The 24,934-nt window shown below is 41.5% G+C and overlaps 1 protein-coding gene across 1 annotated transcript in view; it reads left to right on the top strand.

The window, feature by feature from the left end:
• Nucleotides 1-21,776, top strand: part of jade1 (jade family PHD finger 1) — a 125,945-nt gene extending 104,169 nt beyond the window's left edge. Inside the window, exons 10-11 of the mRNA XM_048599694.1 lie at nucleotides 2,320-2,437; nucleotides 18,305-21,776. Coding sequence (XP_048455651.1) covers nucleotides 2,320-2,437; nucleotides 18,305-19,293 — 1,107 coding nt within the window. The 3' untranslated portion in view covers nucleotides 19,294-21,776. The remainder of the gene's footprint in view (nucleotides 1-2,319; nucleotides 2,438-18,304) is intronic.
• Nucleotides 21,777-24,934: the final 3,158 nt, after the last annotated feature.

Genomic DNA, 24,934 nt, shown 5'->3' with positions numbered 1-24,934 from the left:
TCAATTATCCACACATTCACCAATCTGATTACTAGGCTATATTTGGAATAAGGTGCTCACTAGCATGTCCCGTTACTTGCAATGCTTACCTCCACATATATGCAAATTCTTAAAGATTTATGGTGTGTTCTGCCAGATCGTAATTGTTCCTTATTTCTTATTGTATTAAGTTAATTTGTGTTATTGTTTTTGATGCTGATTTTAATCCTGTCAGAATACATCTGTTAAACACAGGATTTCACAGTCAGTTCCATGATTTGGGTTGCAGAATTTAACAAAAGAGTTTTCAAGCTAAGAATATTGGAATTGAAATGTAATTAATTTTCATCTGCACCTACCTATGATATTAATTTGTGCTAATACTCTTTCTTGAGTGACTATTTAATTTTACTCAAATTGCCCATTTCTTTTAGCATGCTTAAAAATTGCTTATTTAGGAATTATTGCAAAATGTTAATTATTTCAACCTTATCTCTGACAGCAGAGAGTTAAAAATGGTAGCATTAGACCTTCAGATTATGGAAACATCCATTCCATAATGAAGTGTACACAGAAGCAATGTAACTGAATACTTTACAACAAATGCTAATTCAGCGAATGTAGTGAACATGGGTCGTGACTGCACTGGGTGTGAGGGACAAACTCTAGTCCTAACTGTTTACCCGCTGATTTTGGGCAATGAGCTGTACATATCTGCTAATTAGGGCACTTGCTCAGATTCCTTTCTAATCTGTACCTGAGATCAGGTGTTTCTCTACTTATTTCCTTACGGCTTTACTTTATTTCCAACCTGTTGGCTTTTACTTCTGTGCAGTATTGAATGTACAGTATTTATAACATTGTATTGTAATAAAACCTAATAAAAGTGGGTGTATTCTTTTATATAGTACACATTGTGTGGTTAATCTTATTTTCTGATTGTACTAATAGCCTCTATGACAACACCTTTTACACTATGGCTGGTACAGTGCAGTAGTGGTGCCTGGTGCCTGTTAATGTGGCCTTTTTTCTGTGCTCTGCCCCATTGGTTGTTTGTACTGGATGTGTGGATGGACAGCTCCTTACAATCAGATCTAACACACTCCTTTGTTGAAGTAAGATTTAAGTGGTTTTGCAGCCAGGAAGTAGCTTGTCTTGTCTCTTGGTGAGGGTGGGTAATGAGCAGCTGACAGGTACTCTCATTCTCTGCATTTGTGTGCAGTTGCGTTTCCTCAGTCTAACTTTGAACACTCATTGTGTTTCTTCTGGCCTCCTCAGGTAAGTATTAAGATTTCCAGTGGTAAGTTAAATAGAGTCAGCAGCAATACGCCCTGTAATCGACACAAAATTATTGTTCTGCCAAGACTTTAAAACCACAAAGCATAACCTTTTTTGAGCCATGTTTGGCTCTGGCATGAAATGAATGGGACAGGGCGGGGGTTTTGTTAAAGAGATGCAAGGGGACTATGCAGAAGAACTTTTTCTACACTGGACGTGGTACTGAATTGAAATTTGCGACCCACTAGAATGATGAGGCGGAGGTGATCAATGATTTCAGAAGAAAATTCGATGGGCGCTTAAGGAAAAAGAATTTGCATGTCGATGGGGGATAGTGCAGAGCAGTGAGATTGACCGGATTGCTGTACAGGGAGCCAGCATGGACTCAGTGGGCTGAAAGGCCCCCTACTATGTCAAGACTGTGACAATAACTGTGCCTGTTTGTCCGAGGTTTATTTCGATGCTATTGGAAGTTTGAAGCCTGACATGTGAGGGGCACATTCAGGCCTGTCACACAGTACATTTGCTGGCTCCCATAATCTACTACTCCATACTGGCATGCTGCCCATAAATATTTCAAATTGAGATGCTTGCTGTAAAGAGGCCGGCCTGCTGGTGTTGGGGAGGGAGGGAGGTGACTTGGGGGGAAAACACATGTCACTTTGCGGCAAGGGTGAATCTCAAATTAATTCAGTCAAAGTTGACAGGAAACTGTGAATGCTGGGAATCTGATATCAAAACAGGAAACAGTTCTGATCAAGCCAAAACGTTAACCTATCTTTCTCTTTCAGATGCTGACTGAGCTGCTGTGCATTCCAGCAATTTCTGTTTTTACTTTAGGTAGATCTAGTGCTAAGTTATGAGTGACATTATTTGTTTTTGTTGTTTTGAAGAAGGTCATGCAGGTAAGTTTTGGTTTTCTTCTTCTTGTATCAGGATAGCAGCACCTACAATAAGGTGTTGCAGCTCTGGTACTTTTAAGGTGTAGAATGGCCAGTTTGTGTGTAAGCTAAACTGTCTGTAAAGTCTGGTGTAACATGACTTGTGATGTATCTTCACCAGGTTCGAAACCTTACTTATATGGTGACCCGGAGAGAGAAGATTAAGAGATCGATCTGTCGAGTCCAAGAGCAAATATTCCACCACCAGATGAAACTTCTTGAGGAAGAGTGTGTTTCTGGTGAGTGCAAGCCATTAGTTTCTCTGAATCATTCATTACACTTTTCTTTTATTCTCTCCTCCACCTGTTTTTGTCAAACGAATACTAAAGTGCAAGCCGTGTTTCTTACGGTCAATTAGAATGGATGGCAGTATGTTGGATGGCTTGGAGGTTAATTGTCAGGGTTGGGCACAGGGATCAGATATGTTTTGGGATTGCATTTGGAGTGGGGGCCCAAAGCAGCTGTATCCCATGCTAGACATTTGACCTCTTGGAGCCATTGAAGAGGCTGTAAATTGAACCCCCTCCTTCCTAAATACATAACACAAACTTGATTTTGTAAATTTTGTCTGTGTTTGCCAAACACTTCGGGTATCATGCGTTAAGGTCACCAAAGGATGGAAAAGCACCAAACATAGATTTAACTGTCCTGTGTCACTTGGTTACAGTCTGGTGGAAGGTGGTTTAAAAATAACCTTCTCAGACCCACATTTGTCTTTCCCAAGTTCTTAATGGCTGTGGTAAGCAATGTTTGCTTTTGAGTTTGGCATTGCCTCACCCTTTAATCTTGATTTTCTGTGGCCGCAGTTGAGATGCTTTGTAGTGGCTGAAGGCGAATGAGAATTTGCTGAGCCAGAATATTAAATTTCCATGTGCGTTCTCTCCTGATACTACTGTTCTGAGTTTACAAATGGAGTGCATCCTGATGCCAGGGTTTAGTCCTTCACTTTCTGCCTTCACTAATAGTTTTAACCCAACCAGTGACTGCTGCCCTCAGCTGGTAGAAAGTCATAACATTCAAGAGCCACATCACAACAGTCACAATTTACTAATGAAATTGACCACATCGTGCAGTACCTTAGCTGGCAAGTAAAGGAATGTAATGGATCTAAAATTAAATCCCCTGTCAGTGGAGAAGATGAGATTCCTGCATGGTTACCAATTTATGTTTTCACGTGAACAAAATGTGTAAGTTAAGATCCAAAATGCTGTTTGGTTGAAAATGATTAGCTGTGGGTTACAACTTCCTGGGACAAGCAGTGTTGTGCTTGGTCTCTGCAGGCAAGTGTTGCACCCACTGATATTGTAGTTATTTTATTCAACCAGTTTGGGCGTGCTGTGACACACCATTAGGGCAGCTGGGACTTGAACCCGGTTCTTGTGGCTGTGAGGAAGAGCTATCACTACTGCACCACAAGACCCCTTGTGCCAGTATTGTGTGCTGTGATGTAAAGGATGTGGTACCTCTGATGGTGCCCAGGCCTCGACATTTCACTGGTTTTTGATAGGAGGCTCTGGACACTGAAGCAAAGCATTTGGTTATCCAGTCGGGATTGAAAGCCTGGTAGTACACTATACAAAGGGCATGGCAGGTTTGGAAACCATAGTACCTTCCAAGCAAACCTGACTTGTCCCTCCATAAAAATATCTTACGATTAGCATAGGTGCTATTTGGAATTGGGTAACTTTCTTCCAGTTGTGTAGTCCTGAAAGTATAAAGGAGAAAAAAAAGATGTGCTGTTGTAATTCTAAACGCTTGTGGTCTTATTATACTGCTTTAAGCTTTGGTGTTGTTGAGTTATGTGAGTGACTTGCTCCACGTGTGTGTGTGTGTGTGTGTGTCACTCCGTCTGCTCAGGTTGCTCCTGATGGTTTAAAAGTCCGTGAAGCATTGTTAGTAACCTTTTAGCAGTACGTGGCTAGCCTCATTCCATTTTTATCGGATTGGAAATTTTCACTCCCTGTTTAGACTGCAGTCACGACGCAAAAATCACAATGTGTTTGCTGCAGATGTGGGAATGTAACTGAGGAATTAATGATGCAGGGTTTGCATCCTGACACATTGGAGGCATTCTGGTTGTGGAGCCAGCCAAAGCCCCACGTTGCCTTTTTTCAGGAAGGGCTCTGCGGTAGGTGCCCGTTGGGTGGGTGGGGGTGTGTCAGCAGCAAGGGCAGAGGTGCAGCTTTTTGCAGGCTTCCCCTCCCTGATGCCACGTTCTGTCGGTCAGTCAGTCAGCCTTTGAATGTACCTCTGACTGTGCTTCCCCCAAGCAGGCACTGCATCAGCATTGGGTTAAATACCAGCCATGGGGAGTTTGCATTAATTATCCAAACAAGTGTCTCAATTGGCAGTGTAGGCCGGCCCTGTGCAAGCATCTATAAGCATTGCTGCCACAGGCTTGATTGGGGGTTATAGGTTGGGATCCCACTGCACACACTCTTGGCTGATTGAAGAGGGCATTGAATTCTGCCTATTATGGGCTCACACTGATGTTGTGATTGTTTTGTTTATCTTTTCTCTTGAGTTTGTGCTCCATTTAATACTTGCAGTTATATTAATGAGTGACAACTTGTGTAGTGACTCCATATCGCTGATCGCTTTTGCCCTTTGTGCTTTTATATAATTATTCCTTCTTCATGTGGGATTTCCTGAAATGTAGTGCAGTATGAGATGTGAAGTCCTAAATGTCTTTATGGTTTTGTATGTAATTAGAACAAAGAATGGACTGGGTGTGTATTTCAGATAAATACGTTTATTTCAGGACTGCCATGTTTTGACTTGGTATCAAGATCATTGAATACAGCTTTGTTTGTAATTTTGTTGAAAGCATTGTTGGACTGAATTTGTTGCTGTGGTGAAGGCAAGGCTTAAATACACAGCATTAAGTAGTTCCCACAAACTGAGTGGCTAAACTCAGTTTATATGTTGAGGCCATGGTAACTGTGTATAGGCATGTTGCCTGCTGCTGACTCAGTTTGTTCACAGAGATTAAAAAAAAACTCAAAACAAACCGCCACAGATTATACATGTTCAATTTGTCAGGCTGCAAAATTCAGCTCTGGCGTGCCCTATAATTGGCACTATCTGTGCCAGTTTGACTCCAAAATGGCACCTGTGGCACGCCAACACATTTCTGGCTGCGTCAGTGTTGTTTTGATGAAGGCATTAGCACATGTGAGGGAGCACCCTCTCGGGGAGTTGTGCAAAATCTGCAGATTGTAACGTCAATGAACGTGCAATGCATTGATGAATGTTTTAATGCCTGTGCTGCTGTTTTCGGGCTCAACTTTGCAACTCCTGCGATCTCTCAAACTTCAAATAGCGTGCATTCAGCAGCAAGAGTGCTCTTTAAAATTATTTTTAGCTTAATTGTTGATTGATTTTCTACTTTATGATGTTGTAATAGTAGAGTTTGATGGTTTTCAGTGCATAAATTTGTTAGTCAGCAGGGAGTGGTGTGGCTCGTCCTGTAAATGAAGTTTGAGATGAAAACAGCAAATGCTGGAAGTACTTAGCAGGTCAGGTATCATCTGTGGAGGGAGAAAGAGCATCAAGGCAACATGAAAGTCTTTGCCCTGACTTCGAGGATTCTGCACGATCTACTTGCTCTCTGACATTGTACAGTAGTTTGCATCTCACTCGAACTTCAGCCTGAGGGAGAGAATGAGCAGAGGTAACATGGCACAGGACATGCTGCTGGGCATGAGAGAAGGGGTCAGGTAGATGGGAGGCAGTGTGAGGCAGGCAGAGCGGGGGAATAAAGAGCTTTCAACTGGAGCCTGTATCTACTTGGAGTGTTCAGGGAGCAGCTGTCCTGCCACTTCAGTGTGGAACAGTATGTCAGACATCTAGGAAGAGATCCTCACTGACTGAGTGCAAATCCTGAAATAACTCCACAGGGGCCAGTATCCCATCACCAAGTCATCCTTTATTTACACGTGGACAGTCCTTGACCCTGCTCCGGCTCCCTCGGAGCCAGCTGTCAGAGTGAACGGGACGTCTTACACTCCTGTTCTTATCTGTCTGCCAGGGCTCCCTGATTGGGCCAGATTAACAGCCCCGATCAGGGAACTCATATTCTAAGAGGTCCACCTGAGCTGACCTTGTTACAATTGCTACATCGCTCCCTCTCTGAGTCCGAGGACATAGGCCTTTATTTTTTGTAGCTATTCCTGGGGTGTTTTAGCACCAGGTCGGGTTCCTCTGACTCCGTCCCTGATACGGGCAGCATGTAATGCACAGTAGCTGGTCTCTTGCGCCCGGAGTGTCTCGGAAGAAATTATCCTCTTATTCGGGTGGCAAAGACATCGAGACGGCATCCGCTGTGTCCATCTGAAATTCTGAGATATCTTTAACATTTGATGGAGAGGGAGAACCCACCGTTTCCATAACACTCAGAAAAGCTGTTGGGGAGCCCGGCACATTTTGTTCCCGCACCGTTTTTGAGTTTTCAGCTTTCATATGGTTCAGGACCGTCACACCTACCCGAACTTCAGGACCAGAACTCGCGTCAACCATGCCTCTTACTCATGCAGGGCCATTCCCATGGTGCCTACACCAAACTTTGCCTCCTGAAGTAAACTGTCTCTCTCTCACTTAGCAGAGTCTTGTTCTGGCATTGACATTCCTAAAGCCCTTCTTTCCCCCCACCTCCCAACCCATGCCAGGTCTGCAAAGATCAGATGTAACCTGGTGCAGAGTCTTTTCCCCATTAACAACTTTACTGGAGCTATCCCTGAAGTTGCTTGAGGGGTAGTCCTATGATCAAATAGGAACCAAGATGGTTCAGTACCTAGTGAAACTGGAAGCTGTTTCTTTAAGCCTGCCTTCAAAGTTTGGATTGCTGTTTCTGCCAGACCATTGGATGATAGATGGTATGGAGCTGTCCTTATATGTTGAATACCACTCTACTTCAGGAAATACTCAAATACCCTGCTGGTAAATGATGGCCCATTATCAGTGACTGAGACTTTTGGGAGTCAGTGAATCGCAGAACGTGCGCGTGGTTTTTCTATTGTCGTCCCTGTGTTTGACGAATGAATTTTGACGTCCAGCCACTTTGAGTGAGCATCCCCAATGACTAAGAACGTTGATTCCATGGAAGGACCTGCATATTTGACATGTAACAAAGTCAAGGGTTTATCCGGCTATTCCCGCAAATATAGGGGAGCTGCTGGTGGTAATTTCTGTCCTTGTTGGCGCTCTGGCCACTGCCCCAACAATGCGGCTATGTCTGCATCCAATCCTGGCCACCAGACATAACTTCTTGCCACCATCTTTGTTTTGGACTCCCCTGGTAGAGTTCAGTCAATATCTGGCGGTGTCCTTTGTCCAATCTTTCTTGCTCCCCATAATAATATGGTCTTCTACTGTGATCTGGTCTTTGAATCCGAAGAGGTTTCAGTTCTGGTTGTGACTGACATTTGATTTCCCCCATCACTACCAGCTGTTTCAGTTTTGCCAGAACCTGATCTTTCTGCACCCAAATTCTGATATTGTCAGCTGTGATGGAAGCATGTGCAGAAAGTTTAAAGCCATAATGGACTCATCCAGTGGCGGTACCACCGGTGGTGTATCTGCCAGCGAGAGGCAGCGCAATGCATCCACACTTGCTACTTGGTCTCCCGGACAGTGTTCCAAATTGTAATTATACATACCTATTATTAGAGCCCACTGCTGAATTTGGCCTGAAGCTATGGGTGGCACTGCCTTATCCTCTTTTTAAGTAGGGGTTTGTGGTCCATTGTTATTACACATTTTTGTTCGTAAAAGTATTGATGGAACTTCCTGACTTCACATATGACTGCCAAACCTTCCTCCTCTATCTAGGAGTATTTATGGTCTGCATCAGCCAAAGGCTTGGATGCATTGGCTCTAGGACCACCGATGAGCTAATACCATCCCGATGCCGTATGGGGAGGCAAGACATGTCAATATCAGATATTGCTTGGGATCATAGTGTGCCAACACCTGAGAGGATGATAGCTGTTTCTTCACTTCCCTGAAATCTATGGATTGGTTACGTGACCATTTCCAAGGCTGACTCTTTTGTTAAGAGTTGATGCAAAGGTGCCAGGATGGAGGCCATAATATGTATGAACTTTGCGTTGTAGTTCACCAGCCGAAGGAAAGACCTGAGCTCTGGTATAGACACGGGATTTGGGGCACCTTTGATCACGCTCACTTTACCATCTAATGGATGTAACCCAGTCTTGTCAATCCTTTATCCCAGGTAGGTTACTTGGGATGCCTCGAACACATTTTTCCCTTCTAAGGTGTATGCCTGCCTGGGAGAAATGTCTAAGGACTGTGTCCAAGTTCTCTAAGTGCTCCTTATCGGTCTTCCCTGTTATTAGTACATACTCTGGATAAATGGTGACCTGGAGTAGACATTGGAAAATATTGTGCATTTACTGCTGAAAAATTGCACAGGCTGACAATACCCTAAATGGAAGTCTCATATTTGGGTAAAAACCCTTACGAGTATAAATTGTAGCATCCTTTTGGGAATCCTCATCTAACTGCAGTTGCAAGTACGCGTGGTTCATGTCTAGCTTCATGAAGGAGAGCCCCCTGCCAGCTTTGAGTAAGACCTCTGTGCGAGGGAATGGGTATTTATTCAGCTGAGAAAAGAAGTTTACCATTTGTTTAAGGTCTCTACAAAGGTGAACCAGCCTTCACAATTGCTATGACGTTTGCTACCCATTCTGCAAACTGGACTGTTTTGATGATTCCTTCGCTTTCCATCCTCCTGATTGTGCCTGTTCTTTACTGGTACTAGGTGGGCCTCGCTGAATCATGGAATTGCTTCCTGGTCAACATGCAAGGTGGCCTTGGATCGAGTGATAGTCCCTAGACCTTCCTGAAAATCTTTAACTAGGAATTTAACTAGGATTTCACTCAGCCAGCCGTTTTCTAATCAAAAAATGTTGCATGAATGTAGGGGAATCTCTCAACCGATTTCGCCCCATCAGGCTTAGGCCCGAGCCTTTTACTACAGTCAGTGGTAACCGAACCATGAACTTCTCATAAGAGACAGGAACCGTAGTTGTACCCTTAATCTGTTTCCTGGTATCGGTTCTCAGTCTGGCTGAGGTCATGTGCAAACTTGAGGGTTGGAGTCCATACAGAATTTTGTTAAAGATCGGTTCTGCGATAACTGAAATGGCTGTCCTGTATCGACCTCCATTAGAACTGGGTGATAATTTAACCAGACGTTTATTTTGGTTCTGATTTGGATGTTGTTTAGCAATTTAACTGCTCCAAACCAGATGTAGGTCGACTTTCCAGGTGTGCACTCTTCTGGATACAGCCCTATGAGTTCTCTTACTCAGTTAAGATCCAGTGGAACTCTCTTGCTGTCTTGAGTCCACATACCGGCAGCAACTACAATGATTTGCCAGCTCAGATCCTGAAGAAAATTTTAACTGTTTAGCCGAGGCTTGGCTTTGTTGGAGTTTTGCTGTGGGTTGACCTAGAGCCCCTCTGTTGAGGTTGTGGCCTGAGTGTGTCTTTGCAATTGCCTTCACTCAAGTGGTGTTCTCCAAGCTCAGTTGGATTGCCAAGAGAGTCCACTTCCAATGGAATACCCTGTAACTTGTGCTCCACTTGCCACATTTTCCGATGATAAAACCAGTTGTCGTGCCTATTTGAAGTCCAGTTAGGCTTCAGCTAGTGGGCCCTTTTGCATTAATCCCACATATCAGAATGTCTCTCAGCATCTCATCAAGGATTAAACCAAAGTCACATGCCTCTGCCAGTTGTCTTAACCAAGTCAAAAATCCAGATATGGATTCCCCTGGTTCTTGGATTGCTAAGTAAAACCGATCCTGTCTCAGAATTAGAGGACGCTTGGGATCATAATATTCCTTAACTAAATCTATCAACTCTTGAAATGTTTTAGTGTCTAGTGCCTCAGGGAACGTTGGTCCCCTAATAACCGAAAAAGCTGTCAGTCCACAAGCTGTCAGGAGAACTACTCTTTGCTTTTCATCCGCCCCAGTGTCATTTGCCTGGAAAAAATATCTCATTCATTCCACATACTGGGCCCCATCTTCAATGGCAGGATCAAATGAGACAAATTCCCAAAATAGCAGCATGATGCTAGAAATGATTACCCCAACTCAAAGACGACTGTTGCGTCACGACTGAAAAAACTCCAGAGAGTCCTTGACACTGATCCTGCTCCCTCAGACCCAGCTCTCAGAATGAACAGGATGTCTGACACTCCTGTTCTTATCTGTCAGCCAATTAGGAAATTCATATTCTATGAGGTCCACCTGGCTGACCTCATTACAGTCATTACAGATCCCATTTCTAAGCTATCCTTTCAGGTAACTGCAGTGTCAGTATCTGAGCTGCTGGCTGCCAGTGAGATAGTGAAAAACGGTTTTCTTCTTCTTCACTGTTTCAATGCTCTTCCAGTTCTTCCTGCTCAGAGGAGGAACTTGCCTCAAACTCTTATCAATGACCTTCCCTGCATCATAATTGGGAACGTTTGCTGATGATTGCACAAAGTTCAGCATTCGCGACTTCTTGTATGCTGATCGGACAAGGGCAGCAGGTACATGGGAACAGAACCACATGCACGTTCCCCTCCGAGCCACTTGGAAATATATCGCTGTTCCTTCAGTGTTGCTGGTTCAAAATCCTAGAACTCGCTCCCTTATGGCATTGTGGATCTCCCTACACCAAATGGACTGCAATAGTTCAAGAGGCAGCTCACCACCATCTTCTCACGGCAGTCTAGGGACGGACAATAAATGTTGGCCCAGCAGCGATGTCTAAATCCCATTGTTAAATTAAAAGCAAATGCTCTCTGCAAAATCTCAGAATCTGGACATAGTCCACAGGGTCTCCCAGTGTGAATAAAGCTAAAATAATATGGATACTCAAACTGGAAGCAGTAAGATCTGGATGAATGACTGACAAATGATGGTAGCTCAAACCCTTTCAACGTTTGGTTCATTTTCCCTTCCATCTTGGTTCACTCCAAAAATTTTGTGGCCGTGTTTTAGGATGATTGGTAGCATTATCTGAAGAATAAGCAGAGGCAAACAATAAGTGGATATTTGTTTATAGCAGTCATAGCATCAGCAGCTTAGGACAGCACCAGGGCGTAATAAAATCCAGGTTAGTCACAGGATATGGGGTTCAGTGAGGAAAGCATTTATTGCTCATTCTTAATAGCATTCTCTTTGGACTCCACCAGCTTCTTGAACTGCAGTAGGTTGTTTGGTGAAGGTGCTTTAGATGATTAAATTACAGGAACAGTGATGTCTTCCAAGTCAGGATGATGTCTTACCTGGAGATGGAGTTGGAACTGGTGGTGTTCCAGTGTACCTGCTTCCCTTGTCCTTCCAGAGGTGGGGAGTGTGGGCTGGCGAACAAGTCTTGTTGAGTTGTTGCAGTGCATCTGCATCCATGGTGTACCACTGGTGGACGATGCGAATCTGTAAAGTGCTGGATGGGGTACTGTTCATGTGGAATCCTACCCTGCTTTTTGTCCTAGATGGTGTTGAGTTTGATGTTATTGGAGTTGCACTCACACAGGCAAATGGGGAGCATTTCATCAATGACGCGTTTTGTAGGAGCTGTATAAGTTTTGAAAAGTCAGAAGCTGAGTCACTTGCTGCGAAGTGCCTAGATTCCAACCCCCATAGGGCTGGTCCAGTTGAGTTTGAGGTCAGTGGTGAGCCTGAGGATGTTGATGGAAAGGGGTTCAGTGATAGTAATGCCATTGACTGACAAGAGGAGTTGGTTAGACTCTTATTGGAGATGTTTATTGTCTGTCCTTGTGTTTCGTGAATGCTACTTGAAACAGCTTCAGTTATTGTGTAACCATATGAGATTTGCTGTCAAGGATTAGACTTGAATATGAAGCTGACTATTCATGGAATCATACCCCAGCAAAGAGATCATGAATTGAGAAAATTGCAGAATAAATAAGATGTTGATGTTTAGAATATGCATCATGTGTTGTTATTACTTAGTGAGTTGAGGAGTGATTTGACTATTGTAAAGCGCTGCTGTGCCCAGTTTTAAAATGACATGGTGACTGGGCAACTTGCCTTAAATCCGATTATCCAATTGAAGAACAGATGGATAACCGTCAAGAGTGTAGAAACCCCAGAAAAGCATGTTGGACTTATTTGATGTTCTTATTAATCAACTGATTTCTACAAAGATGCGCAACTGACATCCCTTGTTCAGCTTCCTTTCTGAGCTGCCACTTCACCCTCCAATTTCATCCAGTAGCTCCACCAGTCAGATTCTTGTAGAGCCTGCAGTCATCATCTTCCTGAAGTGATAACGACCACCTCAGATTTAATTTCAGCTGTAAGCTGTAAAGTAACAAATGAATATCTCGGACCTGAAACACCATGGGGATGTGCAAATACAAGATGAGATTCTGGCAGTGAGCATTGTTATTGTAAATAGCAGTTGAATTGTAAGTGGGATTACCAGTGAAGTACATTATCAAATAATTGTAAATAAAGACAGAAAAATCAGAGATTCTCCATCCAGTTTAAGGTCTGGTTGAATATAAGTGACAGCAGCGAAGATGAAGCCATTTGGCCCTTCCAGCCTGATACACCATTTAATGCAATCGTCGCAGATTCTAGCCTCAAGTCCACTTCTCTGCACTATTCTTTAATTCCCTCGGTATCAGTTTATTTTGCGTAGAGACATCTCTCGCTGCTCTTTGAGGACTAGTTAGCAATCAACTCTGTGACAACCGGCTTTCTTGAACACCCTGCTTTGTCGCTGAGTTAGTGTTCCTAAAAGCATGGCGTCTCTCTCCCACCATCCCATCCCCAAAATGCCCTCACTCCAAATCATTACTGAGATTTCATTTTCAAACTAATAATAAAATAATCCCTGGCTTTGCTGATGGTTAACTTGTTGATTCTGGTGCTTAGCTGATCGAAATGTGCTGTTCTGAAGTGGTGCTGGTGGTGGGGAAGCGGGTAGTGCTCAATTCTGAATTATATTGAGATGAAGGAGGACTAATTACTCACCTTGAGTCCCAGAAAGCTCTTTATTTGGGGGAAGGATAAAGAGGACAAAGTCTGGGTGATGTCTTAAATTTAAAAAGAAGTAAACAGTGACCGAGCAATTTGGCTTTCATCAGGTCTCTTTCTGCAGTCTTTGAAGACTTTAAGGAATAATATTCATGACCATAGATTGATTTCTTCATATACTTGTGAGCAAGTTTATTTGTAGAGTATAATTTTTGCAGCCAAGGTTACACAGGTGATGTTTTCAAGGAATTAGAATCATAGAATCCCTACAGTGTGGAAGGGGATCATTTAGCCCACCAGGTCCATTCTGACCCTCCAAGAAGCATCCCACCCAGACTCTATCCCTATAACCCTGCATTTCCTGTGGCAAATCCACCTTACTTGCACAGTGGGAGGAAACTGGAGCACCCGGATGAAACCCGTGCAGACGCAGGGCGAATGTGCAAACTCCACACAGTCACCCAGGGTGGGATTTGAACCCTGGTGTTGTGAGGCAGCAGTGCTAACACTGTGTCGCTTAAGTTATTGTGTGTTTTATTTGGGTTTTAGTGAAATCCAAGAACAGACCATTGCAATGGAATAAATAAAAACGAGTGACACTAAAGAAATCAGATTAATTATCACCCATAATCTCATTGCTTGAATAATTTGATAAGTAGAAACATAACTTTAATATATAAGCATTTTAAACATTTATTTATCAGTACTCATTCACTCTAGCTTTTATACAGTTACAATGAAATCAAATCATTTACAGCCCCAGGATACTTTGTTTCTGAAATTAATGGGCTGAAATACTGAGGTTTACTTTTACATGAGCTATGTGAATAATTACACTTGTAGGCCAAAAATCATGGCATTGATTTTAACGTGGGATTAACTGTTATATTGGCATATATAGTACTTGGAACAGAATTTAAAAGGGAAAATCTTTAAGCAAAGAATCTGGTATTTGCAGATCCATATAAATGAGTGGAGGTGTGTTACAGGAATTGATTTATTCAGTTTTTGATGTATTTTTTTTCTACCACTGCTAATCCTGGGTAGAAGGGTTATTGTCAGGGCATTGATGTTGGTTCCTCTCCAGCCTTTAGTAATACAGGATCTAACCACCTTACTACAGTTAAGCTGGACTCAAAAGAATTGCTCTTCCTGTTTCAGAATCCAAGTGCTGTACAAGATCACTTGCTTAATAACTCAAATACAGATAAGCATCTGGGGCTTAACACTTCCTCTTGATTCCATACAGAAGGGATTACAGACAACTGGGATTTGAGCTAGTTCTTTTTTTAACCTGCTGCATTTTAAAGAAGTGTTTCTGAGATCGGTGTATAAATAGGAATATAATACGTTTACCATACAGAAGCAGGCCATTCGGCCCATTGTGTCTCCTGACTGGAAGAAGTCAGCAACACAGCTTAATACCAGTTTCCACCACTAGGTCCATAGCCTGTAGATTATAGCACTTCAAGTGTATATTTAAGTATTTATTTCAATGACATGAATGTTTCTACCTCTAGCACTTTCAGGCAGTGAATTCCAGACCCATGGAACTCTCTGGGGTTATTCTCAATGCTTCCTCTAATCCTTCCGCTGATTATTTTAAACCTGCTCCCTCGGTTATTGAACTCTCTGCTGAGGAAAACAAGTTCTTCCTGTTCAGTCTGTCTCAGCCCCTCATGATTTTATTCACTTCAGTTAAATCTTTCCTCAGTATTCACTTCGCTGTAGAAAACAGCACCAGCCTATCCAAGAGATAGCAGGAACTGCAGATGCTGGAGTCAGAGATAACACAGGGTGGAGCTGGAGGAACACAGCAGGCCAGGCAGCATGAGAGGAGCAGGAAAGTTGATGTTTCGGGTCAGGACCCTTCTTCAGAAATTTCTGGTCCTGCGATGCTGCCTGGCCTGCTGTGTTGTACCAGCCTATCCAATCTTTCCTTTATAGCCAACACTGCAGCCTCACAGTATGAGGGACATGGGTTCAATTCCATCTCAGGTGTTTTGCGCTTTTTATTCATGCTATTGTCATAATAGGGTTCTTTGTTTCGATACAATATACAGTGGCTGAATGGGCATTGATATGAGGGCCATAGGAAATGCGTTTGGGTGAATTAGGTGTCATGCGTAGGGCATAGGCTCTGTGTTAGGATTGGGTCTGAAGATCTTTTCTGTCTTAGAATCCCTACAGTGTGGAAACAGGCCCTTCAGTCCAATAAGTCCACACTGATCCTCAGAGCATCCCACCCAGACCCATCCTCCTATAACCCACCTAATCTACATATCCCTGAGCACTATGGGCAATTTAGCATGGCCAATCCACCTAACCTGCACATCTTTGGACTGTGGGTGGAAACCGGAGCACCCAGAGGAAACCCACGCGGACACGGGGAGAATGTGCAAACTCCGCACACACAGTCGCCTGAGGGTGGAATCGCACCCGCGTCCCTGGCGCTGTGAGGCAGCAATGCTAACCACTGAGCCACCGTGCCGCCCAATGAAGATCCCATCTATGTTTGTACTTTTCCTCAAGGCAGCATGTGAACTAAACTACCCCGTTGTCTGCCTCAAGATTGAAAATCCAAGCCTTAGTGTCATTGGTGTTGCTTTTTGCAGCGTGTCTTTGTTGAATATGCAACAGGTTGGAAACATAACCTCATTCCTTGCTCTGCTTAAATAAAAGTCATTTAACATTATCTGCTGATGTCCAGCGGGTCACCGCAGCAATTATGTCTCAACCTCACATGAAGAAAGATGTCTGCGAGTTTTTTGCAGCAAGGTAACTGTAGATACAGAGTGTCTGAGAAAACTAGGATGCTTTAAATGGGAATCAAAGGCACAGTTGGAAAGGTTTTTGAAAACAGAAGTAGATGACAATGTCGAAGAACTGTGAGGTGGATTGGAGATAAGGAAGTGGCCATTGACTGCCTCATTGATTTCAAAGATGTTGGTTTTGAAAGCCAAGTGTAATTTCAAGTTTGAGGGGGTGGCTGTGGGTGTGGTTAGCAGAGCATATGTTTAAGGAGAGCGTATGTTGGAGAATGGTGAGCAAAGCATTAGAGGCAGGGTCAGCTGAATCCAAGTGGACATTAGAACCAAAATCACAAAGTACAAATCTTGACATCCAGAGAGGAAGAGGGCTTCCTGGGAATGCTAATTGATGGAAAAGAGAATGCAACAGATGGAGAACCTTAACGAAGGTGGTAAAACCTGAAGAACAATGGTGAATGTTGAGATGGGAGTGTCATGTTAAGATTCCTGTGGCCTAGATGGGAAATTGGTTTGAATTAAGCCTAATGGGTTGCCATTTGTGACATCAGTCGTGAGCCACATGTTTAATCAAAGGCAGGATGGGAAATGTTCCTTTAGAACCAGAATATATTTGTAGATATATGAACTGTCTCTCTTTGAGTCCAAAGGGTTGCATTTTCAAATTTTGTAAGTAAATTTCTGCCTTGGGATGATGCAGAGTGATTTTACTGTCTGAACGTTTAATGCGTTCATGTGAAATTCCGTGATTTACCTGAGTACCTTTGAACAGGTTAATTTTCATGTTATGATGGTAACTGAATATAATCCGACTGGTAGTTGTTCAACTTGTTGAAACATTCTGTTGTAAATGTGGACGAACAAATTCTGTTGATCCCTGAATGGTTAACGGAGCTAAGGTTCAAGATTGTGAGTAAAAGAATGAAGAGTCAGATTAAGAAAATATTTATATATTCACAAGGCGTCTGATGAATGGTATATCCCATCAGAAATAATAAACGGAGCAGAATTCGTAAACATCTATAGGAAGCATAATGAAAAAGAAAAGTATTGAAAGGGCAATAGAGCGGGAAATAAAGAAAACTTGTGCAGAATTTTACTGCACAGAAGCAGCCCATTTTGTGCCATATCCATGTTTATGCTCCACACAAACTACTTTCCTCCTAACTTCATCTCTGACTAGAAACACATCCTTCTTTCCTTTCTCCCTCAAATGCAACTTTGCCAGTTGCCTCAGGTGCCTAAAGTAAGATTTTTTTATTGTTAAATTGACCGGAGGTAACATACATCCGTCCCCCTCTACTCCTATAATGAGCTATTGCCATACAAAGCTGGTCAGGTGACTTCACACCCACATGCATCTATATCATGCCTTTGACCACCTTGGAACATTCAGTGTGCTTACGGCCAATTAGCTACATTTAAAATGTAGTCACTGGATGAAGGAAATGCAGCTTCCAATTCTGTGCAAGGATTTATCAACAGGAGTGTAATAATGACCAGATCATTTTAATGATGGCACTTATCGAAGGAGAGAAGGGATGAGATATCAGCCTTCTCTTTCAGCACCACTCATACACCTCTTGGTGGGTGAACAGAATATACTTTGATGCACGTTGGAGCCGTTTGAGAGCTGCCTCATCATTCTGTTGGCTGAGATGATGGACTGATTACTGGAAAAAAACAAAACTAAAATGTTCCCTTTTACCAATATGAGAAATATTGTCTGTGGCCAGCTTTTAGAAATTCTCTTAACAGATCGTGTACATTAAGTTGTAGTTTTAAATTGAATGAGAACAGATGGAAATGCTATTTGAACAATTTGGCAAACTAGTAAAAGCAGAAAGTGCTGAGAACTTTGGTCCAGCAGAATTTGTCGAGTGAGACAAACAGCTAAATGTTTCGAATCCGATATGACTCCTTTGGAATTCTTGTGGAAATGTAAAATGGGAAAAAATTCGAAAAACCTTCAAGAGAATTAAAGTTAATTCAATTAATTAAAGTTAAGTAAATTAAATGAAACTTAATTATGACTTTTCTTTGGAATTCTTGTGGAAATGTAAAATGGGAAGAACTTCAAAACAGAATGAAAGTTAATTGTGAAATATATAGTAATTTCTGGCTGATTCTGGATGGTCTGGATAGGAAGATGTCAGCATTTGTTTCTCCAGATTGCACAGGAGCTAATTGCTTGATTTGTTCTGTATGCATTTTAGTGGAATCTTGAATGAGACATTCTGACTCAGTGTTAAGAGATGTGAGAATCAGAACTTTGTGAATATGGTGCCATGTAAATTGTGTGTTTTGTTTGCAGGTGTGCCTTCAGCATTCCCGTCTGAAGATAGTTTATTCCTCGGTTGGCTGGCACAGTCTCATCCAGTTTCCAAAACAGGGTGTTTGCAATGGAAGTCAAACAGGGAGCTGGAGACAGGCCAGTGCCCAGACAACCACCCGAATAAGGTCTGGCGGGAAAAGAGCTCTCACTTGAGTGGCCGAACGCAAAGCCGCACTGATTCTGCGAATCAAAGCTTGTTGAAACAATCAAACCGATCCAGCGAGTGCAAAAATATAGTGAGTCTGCACAACATCAGGAGTATTATTCCAGCCTGCGGTCAGGTTCGTACTGAGTCACGAGCTAATGGCCGAGATAGGAATAATGGCCAGGCTGCACCCGACCACAGGAAGAAAACCGACAGCAGTGGACGTAGCACAGGAAGCAAATCAGAATTGAGGGAAAGAGTATATTCAAAGCGGGACAAATCCTACTTGCCTGCAGAATTAACCCTGCGACATTCTGAAAACAAGCGGGCTTTGTGTGCACCTGTTTGTAAAATGTCCTCGGTCAGCATCCGCAGGTTATCCGGGGATGGCAGCCACTCGCAGTCCAAGTGTAACGGTACCTTGGGCAAGGCAGCTTGCATTCAAACTGCTGTTCCTGCCAGTCGCCCTGCAGCCAAAGTGCCTACAACACCTCCGAGTCCAGTGAAGAACTGGGGTGGGTTCAAAATCCCAAAGAAGGGAGAAAAGAAGCAGCACGAGGAGAGACAGGAGCCCTGCAGGCAGAACTCAGAATCCACAAAATACCAGCAGCTGAGAGCGCAAAGAGCCTCACCCAAGGAGAGGCTAAAGGTGAGGTTGCTGCCGGATACGGAGAATGATGGCTACAGCCCTGATGCTGAGATGAGTGACTCGGAGACAGAGTCACCAGATAATTGCAAGCCACAGCGGCTAAATTCAAGCAGTGCAATGGTGAACAGAAGATACGGGACAGATATTATTCGAAGAAGCATTCTGGCCTCTTGATCCACAGAAGAGAGGCAGCAAAGTACCTTCACTGCCTGTATCCACCTCCAGTCCTGACAGTGTTCTGATGAAATGCCTTTGTTGTGATTTTATATTTCTTCAGATTAAGTATTTGAAACCCACAGATGTTTCCCATCAAGGAATGTTTGTCGTTGAACACACATGTATTTAAGTTGAATGCTACAGTTTTTTGTAGTCTACAATCTGCCCTATACATTATTCAAATCTTCAGGTAGTCCTTCCACCAGGTATACTGAATCAGAAAAATAACCAAACTGTAAAAAGAACTTAAAAATGAAAAGCGTAGACACTAAATTAAAAAGCCGTTTTTAAAAAAAAAAAATCACAGTTGCTCGGCATCATACCAGTTAAGTGAGTTAACAGTCAACATTTTTGACTTATTTTTTAAAAGCATGTTTTTTTAAAAAAAAGAAAAACACCTTCTAATATGACAGGTTGTATAATCAGTTGACTGGACTTTCTCCAGCACTTTGGACTAATAAATGATTATAAAACAAAAACAGCAAATTTTAAATTTCTCGGTGGGACAAATTGCAGTTTGTTTCTCAAATTCTCAAAACTCAGCATACACTGGTGGTAGATTTCCACATGTGAGCATACCAGAGTTCCTTGCTTTCAAGATCTACAGCTGGTCTGTAAACATAGTCAGACAGAAGCACAGTAAGTTAAGCATGGAAACAATGAGAGGTTGAAATATAGAGCAGCTGCAGAAAGGAAGGAATTCCTTGTAGTCTGTGAATGCTGGCACTGGTACAATAAATGAACAGGGATGGCTGGCCAAGTATTACTGGCGTCTTAACAAAAGTGGAGAGTTGCTGCAGGGAATTTTGATATCTTTCTGCATTGTTGCTGTACGACTGGAGTGAAAGCATTTGCTAAGTGTGCAATAATTCATCAGACTATGCGAGCCATAACTTTGCTTAAAAAAAAAATGCAGTTTGTTTATCCCACATATCCATTACTTTTATTTCAGATTGTTCCCTCGGATTCTACTGTCTCATTCCATATATTTGATTTTAGTTATTTACAGATTATTGGAGCTGTTGGGAAGGGGTGGCAGAGGAAACTGTAAATGTTTCAGGATTTAGTTTTTCCCCATTGCTTATTTTCTTTGGGATCTTGGAACTCTACCATTTCCAATTCAGCAGTTTTATTTCACCCTCCTACAATTCTGCAGTGGTTCTCTGTATAAACTACATTGCACCATTTGTATTCTTTGTCAAACATCATGACAAGCAAAAGAGGATGCAGCATCAGCGCTAAAAGAAGAGGAATTATTTTCAGTAGTATTTTTCACATTGTCACAATTGTAATCTAATTGTTGTTTAAGTAACCTTGACATTCCTTTTTGGGTTTAAGTACTATTGAGGCTTAACTGGGGTTACTCTTACCAAGAGAAGAATTCAGTCATGTCTGGATGGCATCAGGGATTTGGGGGAAAATGTAAGGGTTTGGTCCTTCCTAACCTAAGACTGGCTGTGTTTCTGTTGTCCAATAAATGTAAAAGTATTTGACTCAGTAACTTTAAAAAATGTTAAATGGCCATTTTAAGTAAGTTGTGCAAAACGTGTTTGAAATTCCAAGTCTTCAGACTCTGACAAATTTGTTGGAAAAGATCTTAAGCAAGTTTTAAAATTTTCCAGAAATTTTACTATGTAAAGTGTTGCATGTACTGTACTGAATTTATTTACTGCTCATTGGTTGTAATGCAGTAGAAAATATTTCGAGTAGACACTATCAATATTGAATAAGTATATTTAATTTTATTAAGTGGCCTTTTCTAATCTTTATTCAGTGCAATAGCTTTGTATTAATTTTTGTAAAAAAAAAATTGTCGAAAGGAGGTATTTCACTTACATGTTTGACATGGAGTATTTATGCATCTCAGATCTGCAGCTTTCGTGAAAGTTTGCAGCATCTTAGTCCTTAGTGTTTAACATGGAGGTATCCTCACATTGTGTTGTACAGAAAGGAACAGTCACTAATTCTACACCTTGCTAAGTTTTACACCTGTAATAATTTTTTTTTTGTGTAGAAATAGACAGTGGATTAATAGTTTGAGTCCAATGGTTTGTTTAAAGAACCATAACTTAGACTGACCGTTTCATGTTAATGCTTTATTTCACCCAGTTGTGCTTAGTTGTCGTCAAGATCATTCTTAAATTATGATTTGGTATTTTATATATACTTTAGTTTAACATTAGGCTAGTTGAGCTACTGTGTAGTTGCTACTGGCATGCATATCTATAGTTTTAAACAAAAGTGATGTAAAGGGACAGTTTTCACACATTCTGCGTCCAATTGTTCCGTACAGACCTGCTGAACAAACTTTGCAGTGTGGTGTTGTACAGAGGAGTTATTTCACCATGTGCCTCGCAAAGTTTAACTGGTGTCCATTTAGTTAATAAAGAGCATGGAAATAAAAGCAGAAATAAAATTTATACAGAGATGACTATTTTAAATTACCTGACTCTTTGCTGTATTTATTTTTCTTGTAAACTATTTATAAAGTACTTTTGAAGGAGAAGATTCTGTTCTGTGAATGTTGAAAACATTTAGATGAATTGTGCCTTTTTTGTGTTTGATATTGTTGAGTTTACTCAAGTAGTATGATCATGGTACATTGCTCTGTCAAATATTTCTCAGAATTAAATCTCATCTGGAATCAACAGGGGCACTAGCCTTTATTGTGGGCCTGTATTGGAAAAAAAACAAGCGACTGCAACATTGTCTTCCTTAATGCATCTGGGATTTTTCATAGATAATGAGATGTTTTCATTAAACTTTAGTGATAACAATAAACCTATTCCTTACCTTTTAAAGACAGTGTTATTAGAAAATACATGGAGTCATGGGATGTTGAATATGTCGAGAATTTTTTTTTTTTTTTACTTTAAAAGATGGTTCACATAGCCAGCCAATGACAAAACCAAATGGGATTTGTCTTCTAGCTAAGTTACATAATAGAAATGTGTTTTCTCATCACTCGAAAAGTCTGCTCAATGTCGTTGTCCCTCTTTAGCTGCATCTGCTTTTCTAAAATGAAACCTTGCAAGCTGCCAGTTCCTGCCTATAAAACCCTACTTTCCACCGAAATGAAGCACTAAGCTACTCCAGAACACATGTACCACTCTGTGCCGTGCAATAAATGTATATGCTTGTTTTCTTGCCCCTAGTAAAAGTAAACTACGATGAAAAATCTTGAGATTTGTGTGTTTCTTTCAAGTTAAAATCATAGTTACCAATTTTCTGCTTTCCAGATGTGACATGCGCAGGTATTAAAAAGAGTTGTTACAATTCTAACTGATTGAGCTGAAGGGTAAATGGTTAGAGGAATGAATCTGATGAATTATTGTCAGTGTAGACACATGCAAAGCTACTTTAAAAATTAATACTGTTAAAAGCGGTTAAAAGAAATCTGCAGCCTACATTTTGGTTCCCTGTTGCGGTGAAACCTGAATGTACTGTTCCCAATAGATTCTTACACAACTGTAGAACGGTTGCCAACTTGGATTGCTTTGCTAAATTAGATTTTTTAAGGATTAAAAATTTCAGATATGTTTGAGTTTGGTAGGGGATATTTTACAGCCAGGTTAAGAGCTCCCTGAGACAAATTGAATGGCAAATGAACTGGAAAAAGAAACAAGTCCTGGACTGTTACTGACACCTTTACTGAGGGCCGGTACATAAGGGAGAAGGTGTAAAATCTAACAAGCTGGCAGGGCTGCATGAGGGAAGGTGGTAGATTAGTATACAATCATTAATTCTTCCTGGCATCACTTCCGTTTGATTTCAAGAAAGGACAATCAGTCAGAATGTCGAACATCAGTCAGTGCACTACCCCTGAAGCCCGGTTGAAATGCAGTTTGAGTGCCAATAGATTGCAGCAAATGCAATCATGACCTAAAAGGGAGTAATTTCCAAATGGTGAAAAGTTGTAAAAAGTGGATGTCCGTGTACATGAATCATTTTAAGAATACGTACACAGGTACAGAATCTGATCAAGAACGCTGGTTTTTATAGAATAGGAGGGGATAGAAGTCAAGTTTTCAGCAATGCCAAGCCCCTGGTTAGACCACAGCTGACGTACCACATCTTAAGGTGGATATATTTGATTTGGGAGTTCAGTGTAGATTTGCCAGAGTGATATTTCAACCCAAAAGTTTAAAAACAAAAGGACAGATTATCTCAGTTAAGATTGTATTCCCTGGAATTTATAAAGTTAAGGAGTGATAGGATTGAAGTTCTCACAGTATTAAGGGGAACAGATAGGAATATACAGAGGGACTATTTACGTTGCTTAGGACACTGTCTAAAAGGAGCCGGACCTTCAGGAATGTTTTGGCTGCTGGAATGATGCTGGATCAGTTGTTAATTTGAAGTCTGTGACTGATGGGGTTTTTGCTAAAGATTAATAGGCACGAGGCAGAGGTGGGTACTTGGGTTTGGTTTACAGTGATCTCCGTGAACATTGGACCAGGTGCGAGGGGCTGAGAGTCCCATTCCCATTTCTTTGTCCTATGTTCCCCCTAATATCCTGACACACTTCAGGCTTTCAGATGTTGATCTTCAAGTATTATGAAGATTTTGTTGAGTCTCCAGTGAGTTCTGTGTTTTTTGATTGATCAGAAGATGGGTCTTACGGTTTTCAGGTGAGCAAAATTCCTTAGGGTCAAGAGTGGGACAAGTAGAATGATGGTGAATAAACAAACATGAATGTACAATTAGGAAATACTTTGAATGCTGTGGAAAAAAAAAACATTCTAAACATTGAAAGAGTCTAGTGAATGCAGAACAAGAAATGGAGAAATTGATTTAAAAACTGACACAATGTTTGAATATTACTGCAATAGTCTGTGGAAATCTTACTTTTCCTTTGCTGGTTAGTTACTATGGCCTTGACTTTTCATGTATGTCAGATTTAAAAAATATTTGCTTTGCAAGTTGCTGAACATGTGAGAGCTGATTAATGCAGCAGCGAGCAAAACAGGAATCTGAGAGACCAGGACAGATAACTGTGTAGCTCTTTAACTGGGTAAGATTGAAGAACTCGGACAGGAATGAAAAGAAAATGTCGAATTCAGTGACGAGTAAGTTACAGAAAGAAAGGGAGGAAGTTTGCATTGCGAGCAGGAAGTAAAAGGTTCGAAAAAGATTTTAAATGTGACAGAAATCTCCAGCAGCACCTGATGCCTGATTGAGACCTCATATTTGTAATAGTGAATTTTTGATTCCCATTGTTTGACAATGGTTAGTATTTGTCACTTCGAGTGCATTTGCACTTTTAATGATAACTTGCTTCAGTAGATTTACCTGCTGTTCAAATTTAGAACACCTAGGATGTTTAATGCCTATCAAAAGTGAAGCAGTAGTAAGATGCTGTTTCCAAAAAGCTAATAATGGAGCAGAAGAACTCCAAAAGTGAATTTAACAAGTTCTGATGACAAATTCTGGTCTGTTTGGTCGGCTAACTTATTTGGAATTGAAACAAACATTAATTGCTACAAGACATTAAATTAGCGTGTTTAAAAACCATAAGAAATAGGTGTAGGCAGTTCGGCCCCTCAAGCCTGCCCTGCCATTCAGTAGAATCATGGCTGATCCCAAACACATTCCCTGT

This window comes from Rhincodon typus, chromosome 1 (genome assembly GCF_021869965.1).
Source record: "Rhincodon typus isolate 14 chromosome 1, sRhiTyp1.1, whole genome shotgun sequence".
NCBI classification, from domain to species: domain Eukaryota; kingdom Metazoa; phylum Chordata; class Chondrichthyes; order Orectolobiformes; family Rhincodontidae; genus Rhincodon; species Rhincodon typus.
The sequence above is the reverse complement of the archived record's forward strand: the minus strand, read 5'-3'. Positions and strand labels throughout refer to the sequence as shown.